Source organism: Parasteatoda tepidariorum, chromosome 9 (genome assembly GCF_982258835.1).
Source record: "Parasteatoda tepidariorum strain Cologne lab strain chromosome 9, Ptep-v5.0, whole genome shotgun sequence".
Lineage (NCBI taxonomy): Eukaryota > Metazoa > Arthropoda > Arachnida > Araneae > Theridiidae > Parasteatoda > Parasteatoda tepidariorum.
In genome coordinates, this window is record NC_141763.1 from 7,852,310 (window position 1) to 7,866,890 (window position 14,581).

General features: G+C 31.2%; 1 protein-coding gene across 1 annotated transcript; it reads left to right on the top strand.

Annotated features, from left to right (window-relative positions):
* Positions 1-971: 971 nt before the first annotated feature.
* LOC107437609 (uncharacterized) lies at positions 972-11,750 on the top strand. Its single transcript, XM_043045080.3, has 5 exons — positions 972-1,173; positions 2,202-2,251; positions 6,687-6,737; positions 7,924-7,980; positions 11,391-11,750. The coding sequence occupies exons 1-5, from the start codon at positions 1,074-1,076 to the stop codon at positions 11,502-11,504; spliced, it is 372 nt and encodes a 123-aa protein (XP_042901014.2). The 5' UTR covers positions 972-1,073; the 3' UTR covers positions 11,505-11,750.
* Positions 11,751-14,581: the final 2,831 nt, after the last annotated feature.

A 14,581-nucleotide genomic window follows, 5' to 3' on the forward strand; every position in this document is an offset into this window, starting at 1 on the left:
CTACGGAAAAAAGTAGCGACTACAGTAGTTTCGCCACTTGTAGCGCTTTACTTTCGACCTCTGATCAACAGTGTCACTTTCAATAGTTCAATATTTGATAAATACAGTAAAACCTAGCTACAACAATATTTTGGGGAGCAAATAAATATATTGTTGTAGAGTGGCGTATTATTATATCAAGGGCCTATATATTTTGGGGACACAATGAGATTTTTTTTAAATTGTAATGCTATATATGCATTAATAAATAAGATAAGTTCATAATCAGCAGTGAGACTTCTTTTGCCAGAGAAGACGGTAAAAAATTGCAAAATATGATAAGATTTTTACATTATTTGAAAACCAATAATGTTTGGAGAAAATAAATTTTAAATTTTTAAAAAAAATTGCTTTACAGAGGTTTATTGCTTCAGAGAATATCGCAATATTGAAAGGTGGATTACATTAATTCATATGCAAGTTCGTCGGGACCACGAAACATTATTGTAATAGAGGAATTTATTGTTATATCGGATATCGTTGTAGCGAGAGTTCACTGTAGTATTAAAATTGCTATTTCTGGCCATTGGCTGGTAACAAAATTTCCTAGTTTTGTGTTTTAGTAATGAGAAATGAAAGTGTAACACGAATGTTTTTGTAAAATTTTTTGAATGAAGCTGAAATATGATAGAATTTTTATTAGTCTTTTTTTTCTATAACTTGAGCTTGACATTACAGGAACTCATAAATCTGTTATAGGATGTTATTTTGCATGCAAAATAGCCTTGGAAGTTGGCGAACAAATGCAAATTCATACACTCACGCTATAGTGTTCAACGTTCATAAAGTGAAAAGTTTTTGGCAAATAATGAAATAAAATTAATACAATGTTTACTTTCATTATTAAAATATCAAAACTGTCAAATCAAAATAAACTTGTTGAATCAGGAGTTATTTAACTTCCTCTTAATAAATCTTTGAAAGTGCATGTATATGCGTCAACAAGTTCATTAAAATCGTCTGCTTAATCTAGATCTTTCGTTCTATGTGATTGAATTTACTAGATTACAGTTCCAGTTAACCTTTAACAAAATATGAATAAATTTATCGTATATTTCAGTTTGTTATTTTTTAGTGCATCGCTTGCTGATGAATGCGAAGATGGTTATATGAAAGTATACAAAAAAATGCAAGGTAATAAAGCCTTTTTTTTAATTTTATTTTCCTTCGTAATAAAATCTCAAACTTCTTAATCCTGAAATTAATTTGCATTTTCAGAACAATATCAAGTGTCAAAAAGATTTTGTTGAACTCTCATACTCAAAATTACAAAAGAGTTCTATTCATGTATATGTGTTTAAAAAAAAAGGGAAACCACCTGAATAACTTTTGATCTAGTAATTTTAGCAACCACCTTTTAATATGCCATTTTTTAAAAAATAATTTTATAATTTTCACAGTGTTTGATCGATCTCGTACTAATTGTGTAATTTTTCTTTTAAAATTCCATTCTTCAAAAACATGTAAAAATTTATGTAACCTTGTAAGTGATAATTTGTCGACTATTATTATATAAATCAATAAAAATAACAAACAATTATGAAAATAGTTTTGGTTTGAAATTATAATCGGATAAACTAACTTTATAATTGAGAGCAAAATTTTTTTAATTAGCTTAAAAAGTTTTCAAGATATTGCAAAACACGCAAAAAGTAAAATCAATATTTAAGAATCCATATAGTTAACCCTGACAAAACTATTGGGCCTGTATAGCCAAATTCATCGTAGAAATTTATTCAGCATGTTATTGTGTCTGATTTCCTAACTTATTCTTCTTCTTCTTCGTCAGCGCAACAGCCCCTTGCAGGCCTTGGCTGCTTCAACAGCTGATTATTTATTCCGCGTAATAGGCTAATGATTATAACTTAAAGTTAACTAATTAGTATATTAGAGGTCATTCCATGAAATATATATATATATATATATATATATATATATATATATATATATATATATATATATATATATATATATATATATATATATATATATATATATATATATATATAATGGAATACTTTTATAATACTTTTGGTAAGGGTAATATTGCCAGCGCAAGAAAAATAGCACTTTTAAGGTTGGGACTTTATTAGAAACACTTTAAGTTGCATATTTTATGATATGAATTTTCAATATATATTTTTTTTCTCTAAACATTTCAGATATGGCGAAGAATAAGGATGATGGTGCTAAATGCTTGGAAGGCTGTAAAGTAAGTTTCTAAAATGTTCCAATTATTTCAACCCTATTATTAAATTAGATTAGATTTTTTTTCCCTCGAAACAACAAATACCCAAGGTATATTTCGACAAATATCTTCGCTATGTTATTATAAATAATACCTATAAACTCCTCTTACTGTACCTGGGCGTATTACTAGACGCACTATAATATTCTATGTAAAATCTTAATTATCAGATGATATTCTATACAGCTTTATTGTTTTTATTTGACTCTTTGCACTTGTTTACGTTACGTGTATCGATTAGTCAAATGAGACGATATATTAATATATAAGTTTGACGATGGAATAAAATAGACGATATAAATATAGAATATTTATTACATCAAGCATTATATTAGTATATTATAATAATTACATCAAATTACTAGATGCACTGAAGTGTTTAAATAATGATATGATTTGCACGAGTTCATAGGCAATACTTTTATATTTAAACATACATGTAATGGGTTTTTATTCAGGATATTTTTTATATACTTCCTATTTGTATTTATTTTTAACGTATTGCATTACAATGTTAGCCCATCGATACACGAATGTAAACAAGTGCAAACCGGTTTCATCCGAGTAAAAATAATACTGCTGTATAGTATCACCTGATAATTATAATTTTACATAGAATCTTATAGTGCTTCTAATAATATGACCAGGGACTGTACTTTATTTCCTTTTGTATTCAAGATATATTTTGACAAAAGTTATCTTGACCCAAGATAAGTTTTGACAAAAAAACTATATGTTATTTACTATATAATATCTGAATACACCTCCTGCTCTTTTTCATTTTGTAAGAAATGCAGTTGATTTGAGGTGAAGAATTGACTTTCTTCTAAACAGGCAAGTGAGGCATTGTTTTGGAAGTTTTTTTTTAACGCTGAATTGAAGGAGACCAATCCTGAGACAATCGAATTAATAGTTTAGAAGTTATATGGGTTTTATATTTTAAAAAAAGTACAAATTTATATTTGTACCCATTAATGTATCTGATACTGCTATTAAAGAAGTGGGACTTCTTGCTCGGTATTTTTTTACGCTGATCAAATGAGCCTATGCGCAAGTCAATAGCACAAAGAGTTTTTAAAGTAGAAAAAGTACTTTTTTATTTTTGTCACGTTACACATTTCAATTTATTATGAAGAATTATCTGAACATGTAAATTATATTTCCCGACGTAATCTTCCACGCTGAATTGAAGGAAACTAATCCTGATACTATTGTCCTGATAGTAATCCTGATACTATAATTCTGATACTCATCCTGATACTTTAGAAGCTACAAGCGTTTTCATGTAACTATGAATAACAGAAATGGATGGTTGTCGACTTCCACCGGTGAATGTTGACAATCACATAGTCGCTTTGGTAAATCTCCGAAATATATACTTGGTTTAGTTAAGTGCCACTGTCTATTATGCTCTATATCAATGATTTTTTGAGGCTCAGTGCTACTGCCTGGTATACATTTGCCTGGTATGCCCTACATCAATGTTTTTTAAGGTCACGTGCCACTGTCCAGTATGCATTTAACCGGTACTCCAGAACACTGATGTTCCTCCTAATCTATCCTCAGCAGATATTGAAATATCGAATAAATATAATAATATCAATGAGAGCCGTGATGGCTCCGGGGACAGAGCGTTCGTCTTCCAATGAGGTGAACTGGGTTTGAATCCCAGGCGATGACTGGTAGATACAAATCCGCATCCGGCTTGCACCGACCACAGTGCTGACGTAAAATATCCTCAGTGGTAGACGGATCATGGGTTAGAGTCCCCTTGCCGTCAGGCTATCCCTGGTTGGTTTTCGCGGTTTTCCTTCATCGTGTAATGCAAATGCGGGTTCTCCCAATATATGATCTAGAAATTCCCTTGTCTTCTGGATTGGGCTCAAAATTACAAGACTACAGATTGAACAACAGTAGTCGTAAACCCTAAATTGAGTCGGTTGTTCAACGACGGTCATAGAATAAAATAGTTTAAATAATTAAAAATTATGATTTCACCTCACGTAGACAACCTCACATAGACAGCCTCTATATAGCGAAGTACAAATAGTACAAAGTCATATCATAGGTCGTACTTTGAATACTTAAAAATATTGCAACTTTTGTACTATTTACTTTATTCACTCGTGAATAATCTCATTCAATTATACTTAAATAAAGTGCAAGGGAAATGGCAATAATAAATATCAGTTAAATGGCAATATCAAATACTCAAATAGGTACTTTGTTTTCTAAAAATGCAGTTCTCCTCCCCCCCCCCAAATCACCCCATTTTTTTTTTTTTTTTTTTTTTTTTTTTTTTTTTTAAGAAAAAGAGGGCATCGTCGAGAGGAGAATTAGTTTACAGGCATTGTTTATAATAAGATTTTAAAAAAAAAAAAAATTTCACAAAATATCTTGTGAATTAATTTTTTCCTTTTTTTTTTTTGTTATCCTTATTGAACTGTATTCATTATATGTTCTGTTACTTTTTCAAGTCCATTTGAAAAGTAATATAAAGTCTGAGGCTTTTTAAGGTAAGTGTTATTTAATTAATTTCAAAATACGGGAGAGGGTTAATCAATTTCAGGCGATGTATTTAACCGCCTCCCTGATTAACCCGAGTTAACTCGGGCACGCATATATTGCAAATATTTATCATCCCGAGAAAACTCGGGCTTAGTAGAATTTGTCAGTTCGTTTTGTTTTATCACGTTTTGACTCTGTCGGAAGCAAAAAACATAATCTGCTGTGATTGGAAGTTTGCCAAGTTTTGTTTGGTTTGTTGTTGTTAATTTACGTCGCACTAGAGCTGCACAATGGGCTATTGGCGACGGTCTGGGAAACATCCCGGAGGATGATCCGAAGACATGCCATCACAATTTTGATCCTCTGCGGAGGGGATGGCACCCCCGCTTCGGTAGCCCGACGACCTGTGCTCGAAGTCGAGCACTTCACGGTAGAACAGTTTAACGAGGACCAATACCGCACACCCTCGGTCCCTACGCAGACTGATCCAAGTGGTCACCCGCCCGCACACTGACCGTAGCCAGTGATGCTTGACTTCGGTGATCTGCTGGGAACCGTGTCTTAACGATCAGTCCACTGCGGGACAAGTTTTGTTTGGGAGTTTTGATGTTGGACTGTAGACGTGTTTTGTGCGATTGTATATACGATGGTTTCTGAATCTACATAGCAATAAGAGTATAAAAAAAACAGTGCGTGGAGTCCCTCCGCTCGGAAGAAGTTAAACTTCGCAACCTGCGACGTTAATTGTAGAAGAATCAGCAGTCGTAGAAGGATCAATAGTTCTATTCAACGACTCTTTTTCCTGCTCCGCTCGCTTCCGTGCTCTGTAATAACGGTAATATTGTGCATTTTTCCCTCGTGAACCTCTTGAACCAGTGCTTGTGATTGCCTCATCGTCTCGCCCTGGAAAATGTATTTGTATTAATAATGTATGTGAATGCGTCATAATGTAATTTCAAAAGAGAAACAATCAATTGGTATTCACAACAGACGTACCTTGACATAACCTTAAATCCGTCGCATTGTCCGTGGGATTGCTTTCACTCATTTTTTACAATTGCTATCCACTAAGTTTGAAAATAAAAAGTACTACGCTATTAAATTATATGTGTATCAAAACAAACTAAAAAAATATTTATAGAAAAACAATACTTTTATTATTTTTATGCTAGTGAGAACCAAAACAATATGGAAATGAATGAGGGAAAACTGGATCCTACCACGTTGTTCAAAATGTAGCGTACAATGTTCCTACAAAAATGTAGCGTTAAACGTTTAACGCAACCTTGTTGGAAGTCGCATAAGAAGTATAACATCAAAAAAAAGCGTATTCCTTCACAGATGTTTGAAAAGTTTCACTTTGTGTTGTCCCTTGTTTTAAGAACTATCATACAAAGACTAATATTTAACTTCTTTCATTTGCCCCAAAATAACTCGGGATAGTTAACTGTTTTTAAATTAAAGGCTTCTAAAACATAAAAAAATTCAAATTTCAATTTAAAGCTTGTGTATTATGTTTTATTTTAGTTCCTTGTATTTATTAATAAAATAAAATAAAAAATATGTTGATTTTTTGCATTTTTTTTCAATGTAATTTGTAAGGGATTTGGTGAACACCATAATGTGATGAACTATCAAAATGCAACAATAGTAATTATAATCCTAAAAAAAAAAAAAAAAAAAAAAAACAAGGGAAAAAAAAACAGCAACATTAAAATGAACGACTTCTTAGCTTTTAAAAAAAAAAAAAAAAAAAAAAAAAAAAAAAAAAAAAAAAAAACATTAAATTAACTATTTCTTTGCTCCAAATGGACTTATTCCACTATCGAAAATAACGGCTCATGTCTGCATATAGGAGTTTCATTTGATTATGTTTTCTGAATTCTTTTAGATGTGTACAAGCATTATTCTTGACGAGACAGCTGAGGCGCAAGCAAAAATGGTAATATGCTTTCATTATTATTATTAACATTATAACTATTTTTGCTACTAGTTGGTGATGTTTCGTTGATTGACGATGGTGTAACTGCAACTACGATTATTTAACATCAATTTATTAGTATACAAGGCATGTTAACTTGAACCTATCTTTTTATTTTATATCTTATTTTATATCCGCCGGCGAGCAGCCAACCCAATTTCGGGTCTACGACCACTAATGTTAAACTCCGTAGCCTTGTCATTTTGAACCCAATCGAGAAGAAAAGGAAACTCCTGAATCAGTACCCCCAGATGCACTGATTTACTATGGGAACATGGAGGACTTTGTGACTCGACAGATTTAACGTGCATCAGTCACCATTTACTACACGGGGAGTCTTCGGTCGGTACCTTTAGATTGATGAAAGTTGATAGTTGATTTTGATTGAGAAAGTTGATCAAAAGTACCTTTTGATTTTGGGGTTCCTTTTTTTTTTTATCATAACCGTCGTTGAACAGCCGACCCAATTTTTTGGTTTTACAACTACTATTGTTCAACTCCGTAGCCTTGTCATTTTGAACCCAATCCAGAAGACAAGGGAACTCCTAGATCAAGTATTGGGAGAAATTTGCCTTCGTGGAGGACTTTTTGATGTAACTAACCCGCATTTGCGTAACATGGAGGGGAAATCCACGACAACCTCCCATGGTTAGCCTGATGGCAAACAGACTCTAACCCATGATCCGTCTACCACTGACGATATTTCACGTCAGCACTGTGGTTGGTGCAAGCCAGATGCGGATTTGTATCGACCAGCCATCGCTGGGATTCGAACCCGGGTCCCCTCAGTGGAAGGCGAATGCTCTATCCCCTGAGTCATCGCGGCTTTTTGATTGGTGAAAGTTGCCATGGTCGATGACTACTTTCCCCATGCAGGTCTTTTTTTTGTTGACTACCATCGGCTCATATTTCTTACAGCCAACTAACTATTGAAATTAAAATTCAGTGGCGTCGAAAACTATTCTACACTATTATTCATAAGTCTTTTTTTTATTATTGTTATTATTACATTACTAATCTAGTTATTTATAGACACATTCTCGATATAACGACAATTCGACTCACTACTACGAATTGTCGTTATAACATACTGCATTGAGTGTTTACTAATTGCTATAAATTGGTTTGTTTTCATTTAATTTTTTAGCAACAATTTATGCGTGACGTGAAGAAAATGACACCTAGTGAAAAAAGGAATATTATGGTAAGAAAGAATTTTAAAGAGTCAAAATTCCTGTTTGAATTTTCAGTAACTCAAATTTTCTTTACGATTTGTAGGGAGTCCTGAGTTAAAATTGTCTGAATTAAAAAAGATATTAAAATTTCATGAAGAGGATATAAAACAAACGATCAACAATGTATGAAAACATTGTTTATAAACATGTTAATAAAACATGCTTTGATCCTTGTAAATAGTATAGGCATCTCACGGTTACTTGATTTTTTACCTCTCTTTAATTCCCAGGTAGCAAAATAAGGTTTATTTTAAGGTTACCTTTTAATGTAAACCTAAAAAGGTTTTTATGGCGGTTTACGTGTAAACCTTCTAACCTTAAAACGAAATCTGTGACAATCTTCTGTATTCTACGCACATGACCCTAATCTCAAACCTTAAAAAACAACCTTCTATATAAAAACCTTAAATCTAGGTTGTCTTAGGGTTTTCAAGCATTTAAAATTCCTCGCATCAAGCTAGTCTCAAGGTGAAAATAATCTTAAATCTAGGTAATTATAAGGTTTATTTTTGCAGAGTCTTGTAATGCTCAGCTAAAATCCACCTTGTCATGAAATTTTAATGGACAAGTGCAATTGCATCCTATCGCTAGTGTGACGTCAACTAAAACGTCATTATGAACCGAAGTGACGATACTTTTTAAAAAAAGCTTTAAAAAACAATTTTTAATCCTTTTAGGATGAAAGGTTTTAAACTGCAATATTTTTGCATTATTGAAAAAAGGTTTTTAGTACAAACATTTTCGTGACAATAACAGGAAAATTCCGACACAAAATTGCCGTAAGGTTATATGCTTTCTGGGTTTCTCCGTTACCATGGTTATGGCAAATATTGCTCCCACGTAAAAACAATCTAACTTCTGACTGACTGTCGTGAGAAAAAAGCACGTTTCAGATAAACCATAACAGCGGAGAGGGGAAAAGTGTGAAGAGTGGGTTAATCGCGTAACATTGAGACACCTATTCTATTTTTTGAAAAAAGAACACTATATTCTATTGACATATGGTGCCTACCAATATTTTTTTATCATCCACAGTCCCTGGCCAAATTATCAGACGAGAAATGAATATTGACGCTGCTTTGTGGGATGAAATTATTTACATTGGGTTGAAAAAATGAAGGGTTAGGACAATTAACTTACGGGTTAATAATAATAGTAGAACTTCAGAGATTTAAGTTGGACCTAGGGCCACTATTTCTATCTCTACAATTATTTTGAGAGTTAGATACATTACAGCCCCTGGTCAAATCATTCGACGTACTCTAGGATTCTATGTAAAATTATAATTATCAGGTGATACTCTATACAGCTTTGTTGTTTTTAGGTGGCTGAAACCGGTTTGCACTTGCTTGCGTTTGTGCATAAATGGGTTAAATTAGACGATATATCATATAAATTTGATGATAGAATAATTTAGACGATATATTATATAAATATAGAATATTTATTATATCAAGCATTATATTAGTATACTAGGAGGCTTCGCCCCCTGCTCGCTGGCGCTCACCAACCCCCGGAACTGCTTTCGCAGTTCATTTCGGATTGCTTCGCAATCCAATGCTCGCCTTGCTCGCTCATTGGATACGTTCTTAACGTCTAGTTTTTGTATACTTTTTTGAATACTGAAGTTCCGAAAACCTTTCACTGTAGAAAATTCTAAACCTGTACATTTCAATATTAATTTGAAATTGCAAACAGTTCACATATTTTTCTTAATCACACTATTCTAAATTTCAGTTGTTGAGAAAAGTAACTGTTGTAAGTTTTGTTTTAAAGTCTTTCCCACCAGAGGGCTAAAGCCATGTGTTGTAAAACAATATGAAATAGTAGTCTGCCGCCGGATGTATAGCATCGGCTTTGATGAGGATAATTTTGTATTTTTAATTCTCTGAAGGGCGCCACCCTAATAATATGGAATTTGTAAAATAAATGTATATATTTTTGATGGTTGATGAAGCCCATCATTTTGTGTTTTCATCAGTGTTCAGAAACAGAACAACTATATGTTTTTTATTTTATCACAAAAATATAAAATGTATAAAAAAAACAAAGGAAAGAGTAAGAAAATGAGTATAGTCATAGAAAAAGTTAAAATTATAATATAGTATTTGTCAGTTAAAATAAAATTTTTTGTTTAAGTCATTGCTAACAATTCAAATTTTTCTGAGGCAACTCTCAACCTCTAAATATTATTTTTTTTATGTACACATTTCTAAATGTCAGTATTCAACCACAAAACAACTTAAAGTCCTCAAATTTAGCATGAAGTTGTAAAATGTAATAAAAGAGGGTCATAGCAATAATGTAAGTAAAAGTGAAGTTAGTACTGTAAAATTAAAACAATATTTTTAATCAATGAGCCAAGTTCTTCAAGAAGCAGTTGTAGAAGCTTTTTATCGAATTTCTTTAAGAACACAATTGTTAATTTGGGCATTTGGCGATACAACACTTTTAGAATTGAAGGATTTGTTACGTCAAGAGCTCAGGTATCATAATTTTGATCTAGTTGCGCTTCTCTGTCATTTTGATTTATGTTGCTAAGTTAACTTTCAAAAAATTCTATGGCTGGCAACAGCTTTTTTATTTTTTAAGTTGTTTATTTTTATTTCTTCCAGAATTCGTTATTTTTTTAGCGAAATATTTTTTAACCTAACAGAATTCTTTGCCGACTGTTTTCTCTATGAATGAAGAAAATAAAGTAAATATTTAACTGTTGCGAAAAGAATCTTATTTAGTTGTACAAAGTACTTCAGCCAAAATTTGGGAGCCACGTAAGAGAATTATATATATTAGATCAGAAACACATCATTAAAAGGCAGAATGCTTTGGTGTTTTCAAAACAAAGCAAACGTTGCCACTGCCGGAAAAGAAATACAGCCAAAATTTGGGAGCCACGTAAGCGAATTATATATAATAGATTATAATAATGAGATCAAATTTTTAGACGCACTGTAGTGTTTTAATAATGACCTGGTTTGCACGAGTTTATAGGCAATACTTTTATATTTAAACATACATGTAAAGGTTTTTTGTAGAGGAGATTTTTTATATACTTCCTATTTGTATTTATTTCAAACGTATTGTATTACAATGTTTACCCATTGATACACGAAGGTAAACAAGTGCAAACCGCGTGAAAACAATAAAGTTGTATAGTATCACCTGATAATTAAGATTTTACATAGAATCTTATAGTGCGTCTACTAATTTAGTCAGGGACTACATACGCTAAAGGGTGAAACCCGTGGTTAAAAACAAGAAACTAATTGTAATAAGAGAAGTCTGCCTGCCAATATAAAGAACACTTTTATTACTGTAGGAAAATAAAAAAGATACCAGAATTAACAGTTATTGAAGTAAAGTGAAATTTTTAATTTAGGATTGCATGGAGTCTTTTGGAAGAAAAGCAATGGATGGAATGAATTTACCTCCTGAATGTGTTGCAAATATGGAAGCTTCTAATCTGATGGTTCGGTCTATGATGGGAATATAGTAAAGCATACTCACAAAATAAAACTTTTTTCTCTCTTCTCTTGCAAATAATGTGAGCTCAATTGAAAAGCATTGACGATATAGAGTGTTTGTAATCATAAAAAATATAGAAGAATTGTAACCATTGCTTGTATACAACTTGTTAAAGTATGCAACAGTACAGAAAAAAATAATAATAAATAAAAATACAAAAATATCAACATAAAGATCAAAATTTAAAAATTCAAAAAATTGTGATCGGGCAAAATGGTTGTTGTCTAATTTTTTTTGGAAAAGCAACTTTATTGTGTTTTCATCTTGGACATATTTAACTGTTAATCCTGCACTGATCGCTTCACAATTTCGCAGACCTATATGAATGCTGCTCAGACACATATGTGTAAATTCTTTTGATGACTGAATAGACATTGAACAGCCAATAGAGATCAATATTAACATTTTCGGATGGGTACAATGGTGTTTGATGGAGATTGTAAGCTGCATCATACACCCGTTTCGGATTCACAAGTTCATTCTTGAAATATGATTTGAAAGCTAGGCTTTTTTTCAATTTTACAAGAATAGTGAATGAATCATTTATATGGCGTGGTCTACAGTTTTTGTGCAAGTTATTGGGTACGTTCCCTTATGAAAAAATCGAGGTATAAATGAGGTATATTTGAAAGGTATAAAGGAGGTTGTTATTTAAATACGTCGTTAAGGTTGAAAAGGGTGCAAATGAATACCTCAAAATCAAACTCAAATATACCTTAAATATACCTCCAGAGGTATATATGTTTCAACCTGAGGTGTTTAATTTTACATCTGTGGAGAGATAGATATTTACTACTTTAAAGTGTTTTATTTTCAACCTTAGGTTATTACTTATCAGCCTGAAGTATATTTTTTTACACTTGTGGAAGTATTTTTTCAACAACCTAAGGTGTGTCATTTTACACTTCAGGTTGCTATAAATCAACCTCAGGTGTATTTTGTTCTACCTCAGGAAATTATTTTTCAACCTCAGGTATATAATTCTATGCTTGTAAAGGTATATATTTATCAACCTGTGGTGCGTCGTTCTACACTTCTGGTTGTTATAAATCAACTTCAGGTGTATTTTGTTCTACTTTAGGTGATTATTTTCAACCTCAGGTATATAATTTTATGCTTGTAGAGGTATATATTTATCAATCAATGGTGCGTCGTTTTACACTTCTGGTTGTTATAAATCAACCTTGGGTGTATTTTGTTCTACCTCAGGTACTTATTTTTCAACCTCAGGTATATAATTTCATGTTTGTAGAGGTATATATTTATCAACCTGTGGGGCGTCGTTTTACACTTCTGGTTGTTATAAATCAACCTGAAGTGTATTTTCAACACTTGGAAAGGTTATTTTTTTATTAACGTTGTGTGTTCCATGTTCTAACTTAAGTTATTATTTCGTAACCAGAAGTATATATTTTTGTATTTTTAGAAGTATTAATTTTTCAACCAAAGATGCGACATTTTACACTTCAGGCTTATGTAGCTCAACCTAAAGCTGTTTTTTCAGTACTTACGAATGTGAGGTGTTCACCTAATTGATTAATTTTAACCTCACTATATAAAAATATAATATATATATAAAGATATTATCTATATTATATGAAGAATAATGTATGTCATTACATTTTTTCACTAGTAGAGATCTTCATTTATCAATCTGAAGTTTTTAATAATAAACCTTCGGCAGTAATTACTTCTTTTGTTAAGCTATAAAAGAAGGTTTTAAATGCATAATTCTTCTGTAATTTTAATAGATTAAATTAAATCATCTTAAAATAACACTTATCCAAATTCTACAATTAGTAAAAACTATTTATGGGAACTCATATTTTTAGAAAATAGTTGTCTAATGTGCTTGAATTTCTTAAGCTATAAAACTACAAATTTAAATAATTAGAAAGCTGAAATTCAAATACTTTAATTTAAAACTAAAATTTAATTCTTTTACAAATCAACAAAATTATTTTAAATACTGTTTCCGTCTACGTGTTGAAACTTGTAATTATTGGAACCTAAAAGAAAAAGAAAATGAATTAGTAAGTAAGTCATATTTAGAATAATAGTGGCAGGTTTTAAACTATTAAAATATTAGAAATTATTTTTTTTATGATTTAAGTTAACTGGATGAAGTTAATTTTCTTTTTCAGATAAATAGTAGTACTCTTCTGCCATTTCTATTCAATCTTCGTAGCTAAAAAGCATGACAGGTACCACAGCCACAGAATAATGTACACTGAAGTTAGTACTACCATTAACAACATTTACAGAAATTCAAAGATATAATTCCAATCTTAATATGCAATTTTAACACTTTGTATTTTTCTATACATTTGGTATCATTATGGTACTTGTAAGTTTGATAATTATATTTTCTTTCTTTCTTTTCTTACAAATCTTTAAACTCAATAAACCTAGTCTATATATTTTTAAACTTTTTGTCAGACTTTATGAAACTAATAGCTTTTTTATAAATTTTAGACGCTGATTCTGAAAAGGACTTCCGTTATTGTCAATCACATAAGAGTTTTTTAAAAAAAAGTTATTTTAATATTTTTTAATAAATGTAATCAAGAATCAACAATCGTCTAATAAATTAAATTTTAAAGTTATGTACCAATTTTTATTCTTTTTTTACACTCAATCGAATAAAACAAATTACAAGTTGATAAGGAGCATTTATTTTAAAGTTGTGAGTAATTTTATGTGAGGAAAATGTCTAAGAGAATGATTTGAAATAATACTTTTAAAATAAGTTGAGTACAATATCTCCTATATAATTTATAATACCAAGCAGAATAAAACTAATAGCTAGTTGTTACAAACATTTGTTTAAATATAAAAACACATTCCATAAGTTGAAATTCAAAAAATTGCATATTACTTTTAACAATAAATGTCTTTATTTGCAATTGATTTTATTCAATTTAGCATTAAAATTGCATAAGAAACTATACTGGCTTATTTCTAAAACATTTAAGATTTCCGAAAGTCGCTAATTTTTGAAGTAGTGAACTATAAACAGCTGCATAAAAATGCTCATAACCTTGA

Coding starts and splice junctions, on each gene's coding strand:
- LOC107437609 (XM_043045080.3), top strand. CDS start 1,074: ATGAATAAATTTATCGTATATTTCAGTTTGTTATTTTTTAGTGCATCG. Junction 1,174..2,201: donor AGTATACAAAAAAATGCAAG/GTAATAAAGCCT, acceptor TAAACATTTCAG/ATATGGCGAAGAATAAGGAT. Junction 2,252..6,686: donor AATGCTTGGAAGGCTGTAAA/GTAAGTTTCTAA, acceptor GAATTCTTTTAG/ATGTGTACAAGCATTATTCT.